General features: G+C 37.1%; 4 protein-coding genes across 21 annotated transcripts in view; 2 read left to right on the forward strand and 2 right to left on the reverse strand.

Annotated features, from left to right (window-relative positions):
* Positions 1-9,457, forward strand: part of LOC138182364 (serine/threonine-protein kinase MARK2) — a 44,279-nt gene extending 34,822 nt beyond the window's left edge. For 12 of the 18 annotated variants that reach the window (XM_069118117.1, XM_069118122.1, XM_069118125.1 and 9 more), the window contains 3 exons: positions 7,417-7,458; positions 8,794-8,905; positions 9,105-9,457. In XM_069118117.1, coding sequence (XP_068974218.1) covers positions 7,417-7,458; positions 8,794-8,905; positions 9,105-9,323 — 373 coding nt within the window. In that variant the 3' untranslated portion in view covers positions 9,324-9,457. Of the gene's footprint in view, positions 1-1,678; positions 3,124-3,600; positions 5,876-7,416; positions 7,459-8,793; positions 8,906-9,104 lie in introns of those variants that run through there. The other 6 variants (XM_069118123.1, XM_069118124.1, XM_069118128.1 and 3 more) reach the window with 3 other exon arrangements.
* Positions 9,342-9,839, reverse strand: LOC138182651 (putative per-hexamer repeat protein 5). Its single transcript, XM_069118683.1, has one exon. It carries the CDS (start codon positions 9,837-9,839, stop codon positions 9,342-9,344), a length of 498 nt encoding a protein of 165 aa, XP_068974784.1.
* Positions 9,840-14,176: 4,337 nt separating this feature from the next.
* Positions 14,177-16,099, forward strand: Apf (purine phosphoribosyltransferase family protein Apf). Its single transcript, XM_069118148.1, has 3 exons — positions 14,177-14,606; positions 14,763-15,666; positions 15,831-16,099. Exons 1-2 carry the CDS (start codon positions 14,498-14,500, stop codon positions 15,077-15,079), a joined length of 426 nt encoding a protein of 141 aa, XP_068974249.1. The 5' UTR covers positions 14,177-14,497; the 3' UTR covers positions 15,080-15,666; positions 15,831-16,099.
* A 370-nt stretch (positions 16,100-16,469) lies between these two features.
* Socs36E (Suppressor of cytokine signaling at 36E) lies at positions 16,470-19,853 on the reverse strand. Its single transcript, XM_069118136.1, has 6 exons — positions 19,533-19,853; positions 18,724-19,322; positions 18,314-18,627; positions 18,008-18,247; positions 17,650-17,916; positions 16,470-17,559 (listed from the first exon to the last, which is right to left on the reverse strand). Exons 2-6 carry the CDS (start codon positions 19,160-19,162, stop codon positions 17,269-17,271), a joined length of 1,551 nt encoding a protein of 516 aa, XP_068974237.1. The 5' UTR covers positions 19,163-19,322; positions 19,533-19,853; the 3' UTR covers positions 16,470-17,268.
* Between the last annotated feature and the right edge of the window lie 8 nt (positions 19,854-19,861).

The following is a 19,861-nucleotide window of genomic DNA, read 5'->3' on the forward strand; positions in this document are numbered from 1 at the left end:
GGAAATGCAAATTTTTCACCGATCCGCGTACCGAACGAATCGCGCTCGACCACACTCCGATTTGAAAAACATTCTTTCTTCGTGAAATGGAAGGAGAACAAGTAAACGTAAAGTTGTAGTAGAAGTAACGTAAAAGTAAAAGAAAGAAAAGAAGAAGAAGAAACGGCAGCAGAAGAAGAGAAGGAGAGAGAAAAAAAAGATAGTCGATGAACGAAAAGAAAGAGATAAAACGAGAAAGTGGTGTACGTACGATACGTTCGATTCTGATTCGCGAGCCAGGCGTGTATTTCATTCGATCTTGTGATACGGTTGTCCGATTATAAAATCATCGCTAATGTCTATATATCGGAAAGATAAAGTTCGAAACACAAAAGCTTTTACAGTGGGCCTTTCGATGCATGCGTAGCAATTAATGCCGTGAAACGAACGATTTTTCAACTGTATTTATACTTATGCTACAATAGTTCAAACGAGTCGAACCTATCGTTTTGCATGTGATATGATATTTCTGTTTTAAGGATGCACAATGACTATGTAATTCTAAAAATTTCTTATCGATACGTCAAATATTTCCGTATCGTATTTAACGTAACATTTCTATACAAGTATACGTAATATACTGCAAAAACGATATACAGTACGATCAATTAGTAACCCGATGAGCGAGCAGCGACCATTATCAGTGAAAGCGACGAAAAACGTAGCTTGTTCACGATACATCTCGTAGTTGTATTTGTTTCTACGCCGTTTTCGCCGTTTCTTTATCCCATAAGCATCTGCTTCTCAGGTTTCTATAGCACCCTTTTAGTTCGACTCTACTATCTTCGTTAACCGATTGTTACACACACAAACAAACAAACAAACAAACAAATAAACAAACAAACACACACGCGCACAAAGACTGAAACGTACATACATACGCAATACATATACGCATACACCTTGACAATGACCGTTCTAATTCTCATCTATCTTTATCTATCTACCTGTTTCCCTTCGATTCCTGTCTCGTTTTCCTATATAAGAATATAATTCGTTAAGCGAGAAGAAAAGCATCAAGAACAATTATAGGAAAAACGTATTCGTCGTCCGTTCTGTGTCCTTCATAGCGAACGTACCGTTATCGTGTCTGCTTAATGTTCGAACGTTCCTATTTACGAAAGAAAATCCTGAGAATTCATCGACGATAGTAATACCGCTTGGCCAGCTCGAGTTCAGGCCACCTCGCATACTCATTGTGCATCCCTTTTTGACTCGACTGTAGCGAGGCATATCCTTGACTTAGTACTTTACCTATACTTTATATATGGAACCTTGATTTTGTCGCATACAACAATCATTACAATAATCGGAAAAAGTGAAAATGCGTGTTGTTATATTGGTACGCGTAGAATAGAGGTAGAGTAGAGGGATAAAGCGTAGGCGATAAAACGGTTCGAAGCGAGGACCCAAGGCCACAGAATAACGAGAGCAATCCAGCTTGTTCGTCTCACCGTCAGCATCTTTTCTACTTTCACGATATGGTCACTGTACGCATCGTCGATACGTACTATAGACACAACTGTTCGATCAAACCGAAAATTCTGTCCGATTTGCCGACACAGCATAATAGCCATTGGTGCATCGCTCAAATTCTTCACACTTGGATTAATGTTTACCGGTGTATTGTATGCTACAGGACATGAACCGATTAAATCTTGACATCGCTCGAGCTTCGTCAAACGATGGCCGTAGAGACGCGCAAAACTTAACGACCGATGCGCGCGAGAGAAATTCGCGCGAACGCAGCAAGACCAGCGAGCCGAGCGCGTCGCGTTCTATCGGCCTGAAACAATGGTAACAGCATCCGTGTTACCGGCTCAACGATCCACGGATGTCGGAATGCGTTTGACCAACGAACGAGACAGTACGAAACGAAAAGAAAAGAAATAAGGAAACGGAAGAGGAAAGAAGAGAAGAGGAGAGAAGCGAAGAAAAGAGAAGAGCAAAGAAAAGAAATAACATGTTCCGTCTCTCGCTCCGTTATTCTGTGGTGTATCGTCAAACTTTTCAGAGTCGACAGATCCTTGTCGTTGATTATAAAAGAAAAGTTCTTACGATATTGTTACCGTTAGGCGCACGGAGTGCGACATTCTCGCGTTCATCCTATAACGATCCTTCGGAACGCGAAGTGTCTTCCTGACGCGCGACGATCCAACAATCCGTTGCTGTCGCTGTTTTGTCGTCATCATCGTCACTACCGTCGTCGTCATCGTTACCGTCACTGTCGCAGCCGTCGTCGCCGCAACTGCCAGCCCGCAGCCTTATCCCCTTAGACTTAGCATTTGAAAATCGTGCCTTTCCTGATTCAGCCTGCCAGCTATAGTGAACGTGCACTTTCATGCCGCTCATCTTTTAAAGACGTACCTATCTATACATAATCTCTTTCTATTTTTATACGTATATTCATCGCGTCGTACGTCAGCTTCGTTTTACCTTCTTCGTCCTAAAATAACCGTAACGAACGTCGGCCACTCATCGTCGATAATTCATCTATCTTTCGTCGATCTGGTTCATGCGAATCGATCATTCCTCATCTTGTTGAATAACCCGATCCTTTGAACGTTTTTCAACGGTTTACTTGATCGAACAGACTTATCCACTTTTCTACGTAACGCGTAGCGCTCGCGAGTAGTCGCGGTACGATGTGCTCGTTCGTCCGCCTGTCCAGTTCCTGTCTTTAGTCTCGTGGCAAACTGACAAAGGAACGACGAAAAGAAGAAGAAGAAAGCAGGAGAAAGAGAGAGAGAGAGAGAGAAGATGGAATGGAAAAAGGAAGGAAAGAGAGTTACATTGGAAAAATAGGAGAAGGAAAAAGAATTGTCAGATCTAAAGGGGAAATAGGGTAAAGACGAGATGGAGTATTTCGCGCGTACCGTGATCTTAAGTCGCGCGTGGCACGTGGCACACCGTTACGCGCTATCGTTGCCAATTTCCGTTTCCATTTTCGTTTCAGTTCTTGTTTTCGTTTCCGATATTATTACCTTTAGCGTTATCGTTACAGTTACCGTTACCGTTACCATCATTATCGCTGTTACCGTGTTTACGATAAAAAAAAAAAAAGAAAAGAAAAAAGAAGAAAAATACGCGTGAAACGATGTCGGTGCAAGCGTGACTTTTTACGCGTGGACAGTGCCAAAGTCGCACGGACAAAATATATAATCTTCACGGTTCAAATCACTCGGTAAAATCCATCGTTGTCGTATTAACAATCGCGAAGAAGAAAACATGCAGGTGGTACCGCTTAATAATGTCAGCGTGTTTTTGCCTCGTTAGCCTCGCGACCTTTCCCGAAAAGTAATTGTCGTTTGTCTACTTTAGGTCCGATCAGTTGACCAGAACGTTTGTTTTACCGACGAATTCGACGTTGTCGATGAAGCGACAACGTTCGTCAATCGTCGTCCATCGCGTGAACGTTCTATAGCTTTGTTTTTGTTACCGAAAACGTACGAATACCTATCCTTTAGTCCTCGTAAAAGTGGTATAATTGTACTAACAAACGTCACACGGTTCATTTCACAACAATAATGGAGTACATGAGAATTCTTCGTACGTTGACAGGTTTTCTAAGTGAAGGCTGAAGTCTCGCCTTGTTTCCCTCGAGCCGAAATGAGAGCGAGCCGCACGCTGAATATCAAGCAACGGCAATATACAGACATTTTACCGGCACAGTAATTAAAGTCCGATCGACCGGCCGACTATAACTTCTAACATTAGCGTATTCCTATTATTTTCTTTTCTTTCTGTCTTCATTTGTCTGATAATAATTTTTACTTAGATTTTGTATCAAAGACATATATCGAGAAATGGTTAAAACTTCGTAGCGATGATACATCGTAAATTCGAGGAAATATATTGGATATCGATAATTTTTTAAGCTCGCTCGTAGATCGTTTCGCGAGCAAAATTCTCCGGGGTAGAACCACGTAATTTTATTCGTCACTTCGTTACGCCAACACGCTTGAACCATCTCTTTATTCGATCTCTTGTTATTAATCGCTCCCTTTCAAATCCGAGAGAATGAGAGAGCAGCTAACGCACGTTATCGCAATAATAACCGAGCGTTACGAGTTGTATCGACTCTTCGTTCTTTGTTTCTCCATTACTTATCAGTGTCTGTTCCTTTTTTCTATCGATATCCAAAATATTTGTTGCCTTACGTCGGAAATAAACGCGAATTATGTTTAAGTTTGCAATTGTTAAATTTCTATTCGATACTGAAAGCAAGATAGACTCGACTGAATCATCAACTATAAGAAAATTCTTATATCGATTCTTTTCTTTAACCGAGAATGCATTTTTTTTCTTTTTTTATACGAATGTACATGTATGTCGCAATATACATATGCGTGTAATTTATGTAAATATATGACATATGTAGTTTCATACATTTCATGATATATAGGTTCAGTATTTGCATTCGTAAAATATTTTGTACAGCTTCTTAACGTAACGATGAAAATAACTTATATCTCACAAAATGGAAAAGGAACCGAGAACAATTCAGTGAATCGTCGAACGTACAAGAATTCGTCGACGAATTCTCAAAGAATCGATATCAGACACGTTGCATCCCTTTATCGGCTAACAAGCAGCTTTCGCGTTCGTTATTTTATATTCGTTATATTCCCTTTTTACATTTGACACTCTTATCCTATCTAACGTTCGTGCTTCGCACTCCGTTGTTACGAATCGGTCGATCCGATTCCATCGACACACGCGATGCATTTTCTTACTTCTATTCCGAATCGCTACGAAACACGATGTAACGTATATATCATCAAAGGCATTCCATTGTATTTTTTCCTCCGCATGCCTTTTTTTTTTTTTTCTTTAACATACTCGCCGTATCGAAACGGCAACCATCCGTTGCTCGTCGACGTATTTATCCTGGAAATTCAGATTTCCTTCAGACACCTTCGAATTTCGAATTCCAGCTCAATTCTCGAGTTCGAGTTGTGTAAACGAACAGCAAACTATTCCGTTGCGCGGATATGCATTTTCTTCCTACCGCTAAACAGTTTATTTAGCAAATAAATATTAATAGTAATAATTACGATAACAAACGGACGAGGAAAATGAAAAGAGAAAAAGGAGAAAAAGAGCAAAGCGACATCAGGCTTTCCATTTCTTTTGCATTAAAGCAATACGATATTGTTTCGTAATTGATCTCAATACTAAGCAAATGCGAGGCAAAAGCGAAAGAATAAAGAGAAGGTCAAGTTTTAAAACAATGGGTTATCTCTAGTGTCCAAGAGAAACGCAACTTTTGTTAAAAGAGAGGAAAGGGGAAAAAAAAAAGAAAATGTCGAAGATTTAAAACAAACAAGACTCGAACGGTTTGTTCCATATTTTTATATGCGATATTATCTTATCGCGATTGATGTAGTACGCTAGTTAGTTAATTTAGTAAAATCATATACAATTTATTTTTTATGGTAATCGCGATTTAACAGAAAATTACCTATTCTTCAAACGTCTTCTTTTTTAACGCAACAATGTTTCACGTCCGATAATACGAATTCGTAAACTTCGAAGTCGTTTTTCCACTACGATCGATGTCATATTTTTGCGAATACCTATTTGTTTTATAACTTGTACGAGAGATACGTAAGCAAACCACAAGAACGGAGCAAACAGTATCCTATATTTAAATACAAGCGTCCTCATTGTCAAATAATTGTCAGGTAATTGATCGTCTAAATGGTCTCGAATATTGCGTAAACCAGATCATTGTCGAAACTGCGTGCCTTCCTCTTTTCGATGTTATACATTTCATGCGTATTTTTACTATTAAAAAAAAAAAACGAGAAAAAGGAAAGAAAAAAGAGAAAAAGAGAACGATGAAACGAATACGAAACCTATGCACTAGTTTTTCAAGCATCGATACAAATTTCACACAGTCCGATGAAAATGCGTAACATGTACATACCGAACGATACAATAACTACCATTATTTAGAAAAGAGAGAATAAGAAAGTAAAATAAAGATTTGTAATACGTTGTGGTGTAAGTGAAGAAAGAAAAGGATCATGTGACGAAAGTGGGTGCCTGATCGAGCGAACGAGCGAAAGAATGAATGAAGAAAGGCCTTGAGTGAATTTAACGATTAAAACTGCCGAAAATCTTTTTGTTTTGTCACGAGTTTTCGTCGATCGAACGAGGTTGCTTGCTGGTATACAAAAGTACCTTTTCGCATGTTAATTCCAACGTTTTTCTCAAATCAAAAAAACAGTTCATCGTGATTAATCATCGACCGAAAATTGCTTTTATTATTCTTTTATTATAGTTACTCTAACTAACTTGGTAATCTTCGATGTCATACGACGCGCGTTCGTATAGAATCGAAAGAAAACGTTGGGTTCCATTAAAAAATTCTTTAGATTCCGGCGATGGAAAGGAAAAATTGATAACGCATTCCCAAGATCCCCAAGTAGATTGCTAGTTTACGCGCACGGGAGAAAGATACAGGAAATGGAATATAAGCATCTCGATTTTGTCGTGTATATTGTAATACGTATAAAGATAGGAGGGATAAAGGAAAAGAGAAATGACACCAACAACGCAAGATTTTATACGCAAGATTTACGAATATAGCACACCTGTAAATGATATTAAATGCTCTTTGCTGCACTCCAGCTCTCATCCAACTGTTTAAACGTCTGGCATTTTTCTTTTCTCTTTTTTTCTTTTTTCTTGATTCCCCCCCCCCTTTCGTCGATGGATCTTTGACCGAGAACCGATCATTTTCATGGATCTATCTGAAAGGCGATTACTTTAGATCTTTACGATACGGAGGGCAGTAAATAGCTAATAGAAAGTGAATAGAAATATTATTTAAAATAATTTTAAGAAGCAATAATAGTAATAATTTCATATTAATAAATATGTTAAAACTGCCTTATACATGTGTTGTATCAATTTATTTCTGAATCCTCTATTCAAAAGCAATTAAATTATTCTACGTGTACGTTGTATGATATATTGTTTTTGTTAAAAGCGTTGCGTGCAATTAGCTTTAGTTCGAACTGTAGATGCTCGAACATTTGAGACAGGAAATACGTGGACGTATTTTTGTACCATTGACAACATGTATGACCATCGTAGACGAGTAACAAGCGCTTAATTAACCTTCGTTTCTATTTATATTGCCCTGAAATGCTAGAAAAGAACGGTAATAAAATTCGTTTGACTCTTTTAATCAATGCTATCTACCGTTATAACTATCTCTGGTATAACTCGCCAATGTTTGCGATAGGTATGCGATGGTGATAGAAAGAATGGTGGTGCTTAAACGTATGAACTGAATTTGCCTGAATTTGATTTGATGATTTATCATATTTAGTATTTGCAACTACCTTTGTTTTGTTATTTCAGCCCCATGGACCCATCCGTACCTCCCAAGCACCCAGTAGTGAGGTACGTTGCTACATACCATAATACCATGGTCCACACATTCTAATTTCGTATTTTATCCGTTTTGTTCTGTTCTGTTGTCTCGTTCTTTCTTTTTGTGTTTCTTTTCTCACCGCTTACTACTTCTTCTCTTTCTTTCTTCTTTTTTTCTCTTCCATTTTTTTTTTTTTTTTTTTTTTGTTTTCTTTTCTTAAGTTTTCGTTCGTTATCGTGAATCATTCGAATCTGTATCTTTACTTGAATTATTTTTTATCGACGCTTAACTGCTATGTAAATCCATACAGTCTCATTACGACGTAGAATAGAGTGACGCCTCTTTCTGTAAAGCAATGTGTTCGTTATTCGAAGAGCAATGTTTCACATGTATATCAATAGAAAAGCACCGATGTATATACTTGAAGTATACGTATACGATACAAATGCGTTACTTGCCACGCAATAATCGTAATTGTGTACTGTATACCGTGTACCGTATACGAACCAGCCGAACGATCGGGTGGATAGACAGCAATATACATGCCATAGGAACAGAACGTTCCTCATTCAATTTTTCACACACTCTTTCTTCTTTTCTTTCTCTTTTATCTTACAGCTGTGTGATTATTTTAACTATATTGAAATGTATTAGGTCGGATCGATTATTTTTTTCATATCACACGATTCGATCGCGACACAAGCAAGAAAAAAGGAAGAAAGTTTCTGTGTGTAATCGCGCCGCACGCAGATAATTCAAACGATGCGAAACGAAACGGAATGCAACGGAAGGACAAGGAAAAGAAATCAAACGTTAGAGAACCGCGATACACGCTGTTTCAAATTCGAAATCTTTGATCGTCTTTACGTATAATTAACACGTTTCTCGGGAAAATTGTTAGCTTTTTCTCCTATAGAAGTGTCGGTATGTATGCATGTGTGCACGCATGTCACGTTTTACGTTGCGTCTTTCGAATCATTCAATGATCTACGGCTTACGAAGTCTTAATGCACGTGTTCCGCAACTATCGAGATCTCTGTGAACGACGAGACGGGAAATGGGACATGGATGAGATATGACACGAGAACGCAGAAAAAGAGCGGTAACGATAGATGAATGTTTAACGATTAATCGATACGTTTCAGTCGCTCGAAAATTTTCGTACGAATAACGCGTAACTTGATCGAAAAAATTGAATCTACAACGTCGAGTTAGACTCGTGATACGCCCTTCGGGCCAATCATAAACAACACGAGCATGAAACGTATGTTCTTCGGGCTACATACAGGCGACAAACACTTTTTCTTGGTCGCATTCGAAATTTAAATCGTAGGACAAGAGGTTAAAACGTTCTTTTGTTACAGCGGAGCAACCACTAACGACGAGCAGGTTAAACCACGCAGTCTACGTTTCACTTGGAGTATGAAAACTACGAGTAGTCGAGATCCGAACGAAATCATGTCCGAAATTCGAAAGGTATTGCAATGGATCGTATGTCCTTAAAATATCCTTTTAATATATTTGTTCGTGTGCCTCGTGGAAGAAATAAAGAAAAGAAAGAGTATAACGATGATTGTAGCGCGTTGTCTCGTAGAAACTCTGATATTTCTCGAATTTCGAATATCGTAACGACGAGCATAAAGGATTTACTAATGTGTGTCGATCGATTCTCTAGGTCTTGGACGCCAATAAGTGTCAGTACGAACAACGCGAAAGGTTCCTGCTACTGTGCGCACATGGAGACGCGGCTACAGATAGCCAAGTACAGTGGGAGATAGAAGTCTGTAAACTGCCACGACTTTCTCTGAACGGTGTACGGTTCAAACGGATCTCAGGCACATCGATCGGCTTCAAAAACATTGCTAGCAAAATAGCGAACGAACTCAAGCTGTGACTGCCGACAACAGGCGCTCTATCCACTCGCGCCAACCCATAACGCTCTCGTGATCGATGACGCAGATTCACGGTTACCGACGACTTTCAGTTTTCCTTCTTCTGGGACTTTAACCTCGTCGGCGATACTGATACCGACACCGATACCGATACCGGTACCGATAACGATACCGATACCGATACCGATACCGATACCGATACCGATACCGATACCGATACCGGTGCCGGTGCCGATACCGATACCGGTGCCGGTGCCGGTGCCGGTGCCGGTGCCGGTGCCGGTGCCGGTGCCGGTGCCGGTGCCGATACCGATATCGATACCGATACCGACGCCGATGCCGATGCCGACGCCGACGCCGATGCCGATGCCGATGCCGATGCCGATGCCGATGCCGATGCCGATGCCGATGCCGATGCCGACTCCGATGCCGATGCCGATGCCGATGCCGATGCCGATGCCGATGCCGATGCCGACGCCGATACCGACACTGACACCGACACCGACATCAACGTCCATACCGATACCAATACCGATATTGACTCCGATTCTGATTCCAGTTCTGGTTCCGGTTCTAACCCTCGTTCCGAAACCAATAACCGAGAAATATTCGTTTGAACAATTATCCGAATTTTGTCCCAGTCGAACAACGAAAGTAACGTCGGCCGAATCAAACTCTCACACTGATCATCGATCACCGATCGTCGATCATCGATCTATCAACGCGTTACGTCGTCGTCCTGCTATTTACTCGGAAGCCTCGAAGATACTGTGATCCGTGACCGTTGAACGCGCGCGTATTCAAATACTCCCGAGTGCCAAAACGAAATGAAACAGTCGGTTCTTCGTGAAATCGTTACTGCACGCGGACCGATACAATGACAGGAAGATTGGGAGTGCGAGGAGAATGGAGTGTTGCCGATCGGACAACGATAAACGAAAGAATCCAATGGCCACGGAAATGGGAAAGAGGCGAGGCAAAAGGAAGAAGGAAAAAGGAGAACAGAAATGTCGAATTATCATCGAACGCTACGATCGCGGTAACACGATTTTGACGTTCTTTTCGTTGGTATACAAAGGATAGTTCCTGACAACCTCGATACCTCGAAGGTATCGTACGCATCGTCGTATCGATCGTTCGAGACATGCTCGATCATGCACACGTTACACAGGAGCGGTCGCCGTCACGTTAAAACTTGAAACGCTACGCGTTTACAGTATTATATATTGAGAGTTATTTTATCGATGTTACAACACTGTTTCCGGTGAAACTGAAAAATTGCCGTTTTACGTAACTCAGGCCAATCTTATATTCGGTACATTCTACTTTTTTAGAATTACACTCGAGCTTTCTTTATTCTCGAATTTCTTTTCTCTTGCCGCTAAATCGTCAGGGCCGAAACTTGTTAATGAAAAACATATTACGTTCTATGTAAACTGTGCCTAACGACGCGTATCGATAGAATTGACAAACTGTCTTCTCTGCGAACAAGGTAGGGAACAAAGGGATGAAGAACCGCATTTTTCGAAGAAAAACGAATGTTCTAGAGCGAGACGTTCGATCGAGCGCGCATTGTGCAGAACATCTACTACGTCGTGAGTCTTTCTTTTCGCAACGTTCACTTTTCGAATTGTTTTATATGTGAAGAGCACTTAAGAAGACAAGCGGTCTCTTTGTACATAATCGATCAAACTATTCGAGTAATCTGTAAAGGAATACGTAGACTTTTACTCGTAACAAAAGCATCTTTACATACTTGTCATTCGTTGACGGTTGAAGGAAATTCAACCATTTCGAAATATTACGCGAATGTATCAACACGTCCGCGCCCAACCATTTATCCTTTCAAATATTTTTACAACACCTTACTTTTTTATCTATATCGTAAGTTTAAAAACTATGCAACATTGTAGGCATCAGCCAAATTAATTAATTAACGCGTTATTATTACTATTATTATTATTATTATTATTATTATTATTATTATTATTATTGTTATTATACATATTTTTATTTTTATTTTTATCAATAATGTACCAATAATATTACGACACAATGTTAAACGTGTCGGAACAAGATAGAGAAAGAGGAGCTACTAATTATTGTAACTTAAGGATTATTATTGATCGAATCCACTCGTATATATCTCGCGCGAGTAACGATGCAAGTAAGTACTTTGCTCCGAAGCGATTCCGGGATATACCTAGCAAATATGCACGCGCGCACGACATCGTCGATAACGAGATCTGTTATTTCTACGAAGGATACTATGTAAGATTATATTTAAGTATTGTAATTGGCTATATACTATTACGCTATTTAACCTTTTATTCGCAGATGTATTCGCGGTTGAATGAACTTAAATTAGGAATTATTGTAAATGTAGAGGCGTCTAGAGAGACTTGGTGTATATACATAATATAATATACGAAGGTACTAAATTAACCAAATAAATGAAGCCTCATACACTATGAATGCAAATAAGAAATTAAAAAAACGGCGAAAAAAGGGAAGGAAAAAGAGAGAAAGGAATAGCGGAGCGGAAAGAGGAAGAGGAGGAGGCAAGGGAAAGAGAAGAAAAGACAAGAAGAATAGTGCAAACAAAGCAAGGAGAACAAAAGAGAGAAAGTTCGAGACTCGAGTATCGCGCAATCCTTTTATATTTGCCTAAGATTGATCGTCTACATTACACAGCAGGCAATGACTAATTTATTTAAATAAATACAAAACTCGAATGATTTTTTCACGTTTCTAACACGCGTTAAAAAAACCACACGAACGTGCCTCCAAACGTCGAGCAAAATCTTCGTTTTCAATTCGATGAAAACTCTTCATTGTTCAGCGCATGTTTCTCCGGTGCATGGTTCTTTCGAGTCGCCGGAAACGACCGATAACGACCAAGTATTATTATCAACGATCTGTGACAATGTCGTTCTCGCGTTCGTAGAACGAATTCGCGAAAACTCAGTTTTCGATCTACGATTAACTACTGTGCGTATAGCGTTTAAGTGTAACTTCATCAATATCTTTTCCTTTTATGACCCAAATAAGTTGCAAGCAAATCGTCTTTCGACTAGTCTTCGATGAAGCTTCGTATTTTGAAGTGTTATTCATATCGAGAGGCTCGATACGAATAAGTATGCTATGTCGGACACGATTTTCGACGAATGATATGTAATACAGCGAACGGAAGATCCTTGTGACACAAGTCGAATCGCTGTCCGAATTACCGATCCGTAAACTCTCCCTTTGTCGATTCCTTTACGTATAAAAAAGAAAAGAAAGCAAGAGAAAAGAAATGGACGTGAAAACAAAAGGAACAGATAAAAAGGGAGAAAGAAGGAGAAGTTTCAAGCAATGGCAGACATGGAGAAGTAGAGAAGGAAGTAGTAAGCGAAAAAAGGGAAAAAAAAGAATGTAGAATCTGTTCGCAATGATCACGCGTGTCAATGAAACAGCACTGTGTATAATTCCAGATGCAATCGTCGTTGTGCAAAAAAGACACGATACTGTAGAAAACTGTATCTTTACCATAGCAATTATGAATTAATGTTACAAAATAAGATCCTTCGGTAGCGTTAATGATATATCCCTGTAAGATGCAAGTAGGCGCGAAAACGGTATTCCACTGTAACGAAATAAATACACATTCGTTCGTCCGTTCGTGCGTTCGTTCGTTCGTTCGTTCGCTCGTTTGTTCGTTCGTTCGTTCGCTCGTTCGTTCGTTCGTTCGTTCGTTCGTTCATTCGTGCGTTCGTGCATTCATGCGTTCGTTCGTTCGTACGTTCGTTCGTTCGTACGTTCGTTCGTTCGTTCGTGCGTTCGTTCGTTTGTTCGTTCGTTCGTTCGTTTGTTCGTTCGTGCGTTCGTGCGTTCGTTCGTTCATTCGCTCGCTCGCTCGCCGCTCGCCATTCGCTTGCTTCGTCAAATAAATATGTAAATTGATGATCGATGCTTAAAGAGAAGAACTCGAGTTTAAGAGGAATACTAGTGGACAAATAAATCGTAAGATGGAAAAGCTGAACGGATGACACACCAGCGCAGCGATTCGAAACGGCGAGCGCATGGTTCGCTCGTGTCGCGCGTTTACCCTCATCGCGCCGCACCGCGAAACAAAAAGCTTTTGTGATTTTTCTATTATGTAAGTAGTAAAACGATAGAGGGAGAAACGAATACCGAATCTGATCCGGTCCGATCCGGTTCGATTCGATTTGATTTGGTTTGATTCGATACGGTTCGGTTCGGTTCGTCATCCATCCAGTGACATCACTTCGCCCTGCACGCACACATATATACACACACCTACACAACACACGGATAAACATATGCGACATACACGTAACAATTTGTAGATAGGTACGTACATACAGCTTTGCTAAGTGTTTTCTGGTGATCGGTATTTAGCCAACAAAATGTAGCAGAAACATTTATAATAAAATGGTAACACACATTGTTTCCCAATTCCTTTCAAAATTGTACACGCGCAACAGGGTAAATGTTCTATCCTTTTAAACAATTTTTTAACATGCCATAATGTTCTGTGATACGATCGCTCGAACAAGAATGCTAAAAAATGCAAATGGAAAACAAATTCAAGACAAAATTGAAAAACACGTCAATATATATTTCTTTATTTTTATTTATAAATCCGCGTTTTCATTACGAATATCCAAAACCTCGACTTTCTACAAAAATATGTAAAACACTTGTTTCCTGTTCACTGATGTAAAAGGAGAAATGTTAAACAATATATGACTCGAGGCAAAACAGAACATTTCATTTCTCAGAGAATAATATCTATTTCTCACAAACATTTCTCAGAATCGTCATGGAATCCTAGTACCGTAGCGTATCCTGTAATGCTCTCCGATAATACTTGCACAATATTTCTGGTTTTTCTTCTAGCTTTATCTATTCATGTGTTAAGATAGATAGATAGATATGAATAGATAATTCCATGCGATTTTTACTTTAATGCATTAATTACATTAGTCTTTTACTTTTAATTACATTAGTCTTCAAATAGAATAACATCTGTCGTCGAGCTATTCCAATCTAATTTCATAAATAATTAAATTAGAGCTTTTTCTTGTCGCTATTTTGTCGCCACTTGCCTGTCTGTTCCGTGGCTGAATGAAATATAAACACTAGTAACAATTTTTTAAGTGAACGCATAATGACGGCACGCGCTTGCGGTTTCGTTGTATTTCGACGTGTTCAAGGAATAATCGAATATCTTCTAATGCAAGTATCTTACGGCAAGCATCATTGGACCCCACCGAAAGGTTTGTCGTATAATCGTTCGTTCGTTTACTCGTTATTTCTGCACCTAACCTTTTAAAAAGCAACAGAGTCGAATCTCTTTTTTGGGGACTATAGGAAACAACGGTACCGTTTCTACGTTTCTATGCATGTGATAGATTCCTATATTTTGTGTGCAGGTCATGTCGATCCTGGTGAATCAGACATGGAAGCCGCGCTACGTGAAACAGAAGAAGAAGCGGGCTTATTGGTTAATGATTTAAATATTTTCGAAAACGTGAAGGAAGAACAAAATTATGAAGCAAATGGGAAACCGAAAATTGTCATTTATTGGTTAGCAGAATTATTAGATCCTGAGAAACCGATTCGATTGTCACGCGAACATCAAGCATTTAAATGGCTTCCACTGGAAGAAGCTTGTTCCGTAGCAAAGTATAAAGAAATGCAAAATACATTGAGAAATTTTAACGATTATATATTAAAAAATCTCTCTTAAATAGTAATATAGAGTTTCTACAAATCCTGATGCTATTGTTCAAATTGTTATTTTTTTCTTCAAAATGATACATATACGTATAAGATCTTCCCCGTAATCTCATTTGTAAGTTAATGGTAGTCATGGTGTTCGCAAATTTTTTTTTATACATTTCCTTATATATATAATCCAATCAAGGATAGTGTATTGAAATTTGTTTTTATCGTTTCATTGTCGATTCCCAAGGAATTGTTAACATTTGGCTTAAACATAGTTTTAATTTAATCATTTGTTCGAGTAATCGAATTCAATTTTTCGTGAGACTTCACGCTTTAATGTTGGTACGTATCATATCTATATACTTACTTACTTACTTATCTTATATATCAACTGGTATCAACTTATCAACGCATCGTCTCGCTTGACGTTCTTTTTATTTCTAACCCTTAGTACATAACCTCATTATTTCGATTGGAGCATCTCGTGAATAATAACAAATATGATTAATCCACTTCAAAGGTTATTTTCTTTCTTAAAGTACTGGTACTTTAGATACATGCTTGTTACGGAGTTATACATGGTTGAAGAATGGGAAAGAAACTTCATTAGTATCCTTTTAAAAATCTACACAAAAATATACACGAAACTTCATCAGCGAAAATTTACTCGACCACGATATTATAACGTGTAAGTCTATATATTTCAAGGATATTAACAAAGTATCGTGATGAAACATTTGAAAATTAATATACTATTCCTATATTATATACAGATATATTTCTGATCACGTTGTTCTTTTCCTTTTTCTGGTTTAATTGTAAAATAATGCTGCCTGTTATACAATACGCATTACACTCAAAAGAAATATTGTCTTAATTCACTGTGTTTACTGTAACACAATTATACTATGTTGTATTTTGACTAAAGCAAAAAGAAATAATAACTTATAGTTAATATTGCATGTTAAACCAATAGTAAATTTCTACATTCCAAGTTATGTGTTAATCTATTATGTTATTTTAATAAATTAAATTAATCTAATTAACGTTTTACTTTACAAATTAAATTAATTTAATTTATCATATAAAGAAATGCGTCTTTATATATCCAAGACCATGTGTGTTATATGTATAGTAAAATGTTAAGCATTCATTCTTTCTATACATAATAAAATATTGGCATTTTTCAAAGTGTAATGTGATTGCTGATAATTACTCTGTCAAGGTCAAAGATAATTACATACATTCAGAACATATTCTTGTTATTTTCTGTATTTAATAACAGCAAACATCAACACAGACAGTTTTTCAATACAACTGGCATTTCATATAAATAGACAGAGCAAGAGGATCAAACTTTTCGAAAAATAAAAGTCAACAGGTATATGCTGATATAAAGCACCACAATGGTATTGGATTTCAGATATTTTTAATCCTTTTTAACCATAATTAAAATAATGTATAAACCAAATTATATTTCAAACGAATATCGATTAAATTAAATTACAAATAAATGTTAAAAAAAGACACGATAAGAAAGATTTCAATACTAAATTACATAAAACTTACAATATGCAATATTTTTCAAACTGCTATTTTAATGTATTTACATGGTACTGTTTTTTTTTATTTTTTCTTATTTTTCAATTAACATATAGATGTATTTGTGATGCAAATGTAAGAGATCATGATAAAATGAAAAATGACAACTACTATGTCAATTATACTAATGTTTCGTTTTATGTAGAATATGCGTATGATTTGTTTGCTAATATGTATTGTGATCTTTCTATTAAGCGCAAAGTGTTCTGCAAACATAATTTTAATCTTTAACATTGTAATATTATAAACAAGGAAGTAGTAGTTCCAAATCGGCCTTTTTGCAAACTCTTAAATTAATTATCCGAAATATTTGCGATCATGGAGATACACATCGAACAAATGTAATTATAATCGGAAATATGCAATATATTACAACGTGAAGAAAACAAAGGACGGATACTACCAGAAAAAATGAAATAGCTTTTTTCAGTTTTATAACATTCACGAAAAATTAATTATAGCTTTTATATATATATATCGATACCCGTGCAGTGATATTAATTCTGCTATTATATATAAGACATATATCACTGTAATAAAGTGATAGATGCGAATGCAAAATCAATAAAATAATGCCTGACAAACTCTATTAAATATGAATACAGGGATTTATATTAAAGGTAAATATGATATGGATCTTCCATCTGATTGTAAATCATTCTCAGTATCTAATCGCCTAACTCGTACTCTTTGCTTGTAGTGATACTCCTTGAGATAACTCTTAAGCGTCTTTGGCAATTGTAACTTATTTATACCATCATATGTCGTCCGTGTAGTAATTACTGCTCGACATAAGTGTTGTAAAGGAAAAGCAAAATTTCGATGAAATGGTATTGTAAGCATAGGTTCAAAGAACATAGAACACGATGGATGCTTATAATGCTCGATTAAACCGCACACCTAGAAAGAGTATATATTACATCGTATACCTCTATTTACATGTACTTTTTCTTATACTTATATTTTTAAAAATTCAATTATATTCCATACCGTTTCTGAAGCATAAACTCCCGGATCGTGCGAATCAAAACTAAATTTATGATTCCATTGTTCGATTCGAGCATGCAGAGATCGTCCATATTTTCGAAAACTAACGGAAAAAATAAATTCTTCCTGGGCCGAGTCACGTAACAAGAATGTACCTTCTTGCTTGCCTTCTAATAAACGTTCAGCTTCGTATCGATCCATTTTACCCCAATAAAAAGAACAAGCCGTAATTGATCTAAGATCTGGCACAAGACAATGAACATAATCAACCTGTGAAAATATATACAAATACGGGTTAATAATCACCAACCTAATTCAAATCAATTATTCCTTCTTTTCCGGTAAAGGTTAATCAATCTACCTGCGTATGCGCTGGCCTCTCGATATTTGGAATTAACGTAAAGTCGATTTGTGATAATGCTGTCAAAGCAGCAGCTTGTATACCGGCATGCGCCTGGAACAAAGCTGCCAAACTGTCTACTGTTATTCCATTTGGATGTACTTGAATTGCCGAAGGATAATTAGGTTTATAACCCGGAGGAGGTTCGACTCCTTCCTCCATTTCTCGTGCACGTTGTAGTCGTGCTCTTTTGTCACAATCCTGTAATGCAGACTATTAAGTACTAAGTTTAACACACAAGTTTATTATAGATGCAATAAGACATACTTCCATTGGAAATTCTTCTGGATTGAATCTTGAAAGGTCGATCACAGGGCTGGGAGGAAGCGGTCGTAGCACTGGACTTTGAGGAGCAGACCGACTATTAAATATAACACCAGCTCCCATAGGGTGTTCTTCGGTTCTTCTATAACCAGTGCAAACACAATCTAAACTATTATTTCCTTGACCAGGAATAATATCTGTACTTTTAGAACTTTTGTTCTTAGCACAGTTAAATTTTAATACCCAGCTACTTCGTTTCTTTTTCGAAGATAAAATATGAGTACACACTGGACTTTGATCCTTATTACGTTGTTTACCTAATAATATTAAATTTCATATCAATTTATAACACAAAAAAATAAAATCCACAACAAACATATAAACATGAGAAAGACAAAAAATATATTTTTTACCTTTTCGTTTTCCAAATGATAATGTTTTAGAAGATCTTCTTAAAGGAGGATTTATAGGACTATCTTCAGAACTACTACTAGTATTACTACCCCCAGAACTACTACAACACGCTTCCTGTTGCTTAAAACATATTTCCTTAGTAATATTTCCATTATTATAAATCTTTTTTGAATCCTGTGTCTCGATTGGTTGACTGTATAAAGTTTCAAATTTAGAATTATGATTATCTAGGTCTAAATTTAAATTATCATTATCCAAACTCCCATCTGTCTTGCATTCTTCATGAAGAATCAAACTTAAATTCAATAAATTTTCTATATCATCTTGATTCATCATTTCTAATTGCGTTGGCTGGATAACATTAGTACATGTTTCAGAAGACTGCCTTTCACCATCCATTCTAAAAAATTCCCTGAGACTAGCGAAATGCTGTCCCATTATTGAATGGATTGACAGGCATCTTATTGCCCTCAAAAGTATTTTATTTCCATTTCTCCTCTACAGAAATGTTATTAACATTTTTAAGTTATACAATATCATTGTATTATTATATCAGATAAATTTGCCAATCGATTCAATCGAAGGAGGTCTCGTTTATCTACAACAAAGTATACTATTTCAAAATCAATTAAAATAGAAGACTATCTAGTTTTAAAATATTGCAAGTAATTGTTATTTCCCTGTAAAACAATTATTTATTCTTTTTAAAGTAAAATGCCATCAATTTTTAACAAAAGGAGACTTATTTAATACAAACATAAATTTCATCTATTTTAGATATGAATTATAATTACATATACATATTTACCAGCAATATAAAAATCCTATAGCATAATATCTTCACAAAGGCTACAGAAAAGGATTATTCAGACGTTCATAATGAACATTTCTTAATGGCAGCTAGTTGAAACACGTCCAGACAAGTTTTGACAAGATTTCCCTCTTCAATTTAAGCACGTGTGTCGACAAATATTTTTAGTCTTCACCAAAGTACGTATTTCACAATACAATTAAAGACATATCTTAAAATATAACACACTTCTCTCTCAATTAATGTAATGAAAGGAGTAAATTGTCAAAACATCACCTAATGTATCGTCAGCCATTTTCCCCAACTGATTCTCTCTTGTGCATCAT

This window comes from Bombus flavifrons, chromosome 8, assembly GCF_040668555.2.
Source record: "Bombus flavifrons isolate JBK064 chromosome 8, iyBomFlav1_principal, whole genome shotgun sequence".
Taxonomy (NCBI): Eukaryota; Metazoa; Arthropoda; class Insecta; order Hymenoptera; family Apidae; genus Bombus; species Bombus flavifrons.

What these genes read in the sequence shown, in the direction of transcription:
- Socs36E (XM_069118136.1), bottom strand. Translation starts at nt 19,162, where the DNA reads ATGGGACAGCATTTCGCTAGTCTCAGGGAATTTTTTAGAATGGATGGT. An exon ending in CAGAAGAATTTCCAATGGAA is followed by an intron (nt 18,248 to 18,313) that starts GTATGTCTTATT and finishes TCTGCATTACAG; the next exon opens with GATTGTGACAAAAGAGCACG. An exon ending in AGAGGCCAGCGCATACGCAG is followed by an intron (nt 17,917 to 18,007) that starts GTAGATTGATTA and finishes ATATTTTCACAG; the next exon opens with GTTGATTATGTTCATTGTCT.
- Apf (XM_069118148.1), top strand. Translation starts at nt 14,498, where the DNA reads ATGACGGCACGCGCTTGCGGTTTCGTTGTATTTCGACGTGTTCAAGGA. An exon ending in TCATTGGACCCCACCGAAAG is followed by an intron (nt 14,607 to 14,762) that starts GTTTGTCGTATA and finishes TTTTGTGTGCAG; the next exon opens with GTCATGTCGATCCTGGTGAA.
- LOC138182651 (XM_069118683.1), bottom strand. Translation starts at nt 9,839, where the DNA reads ATGGACGTTGATGTCGGTGTCGGTGTCAGTGTCGGTATCGGCGTCGGC.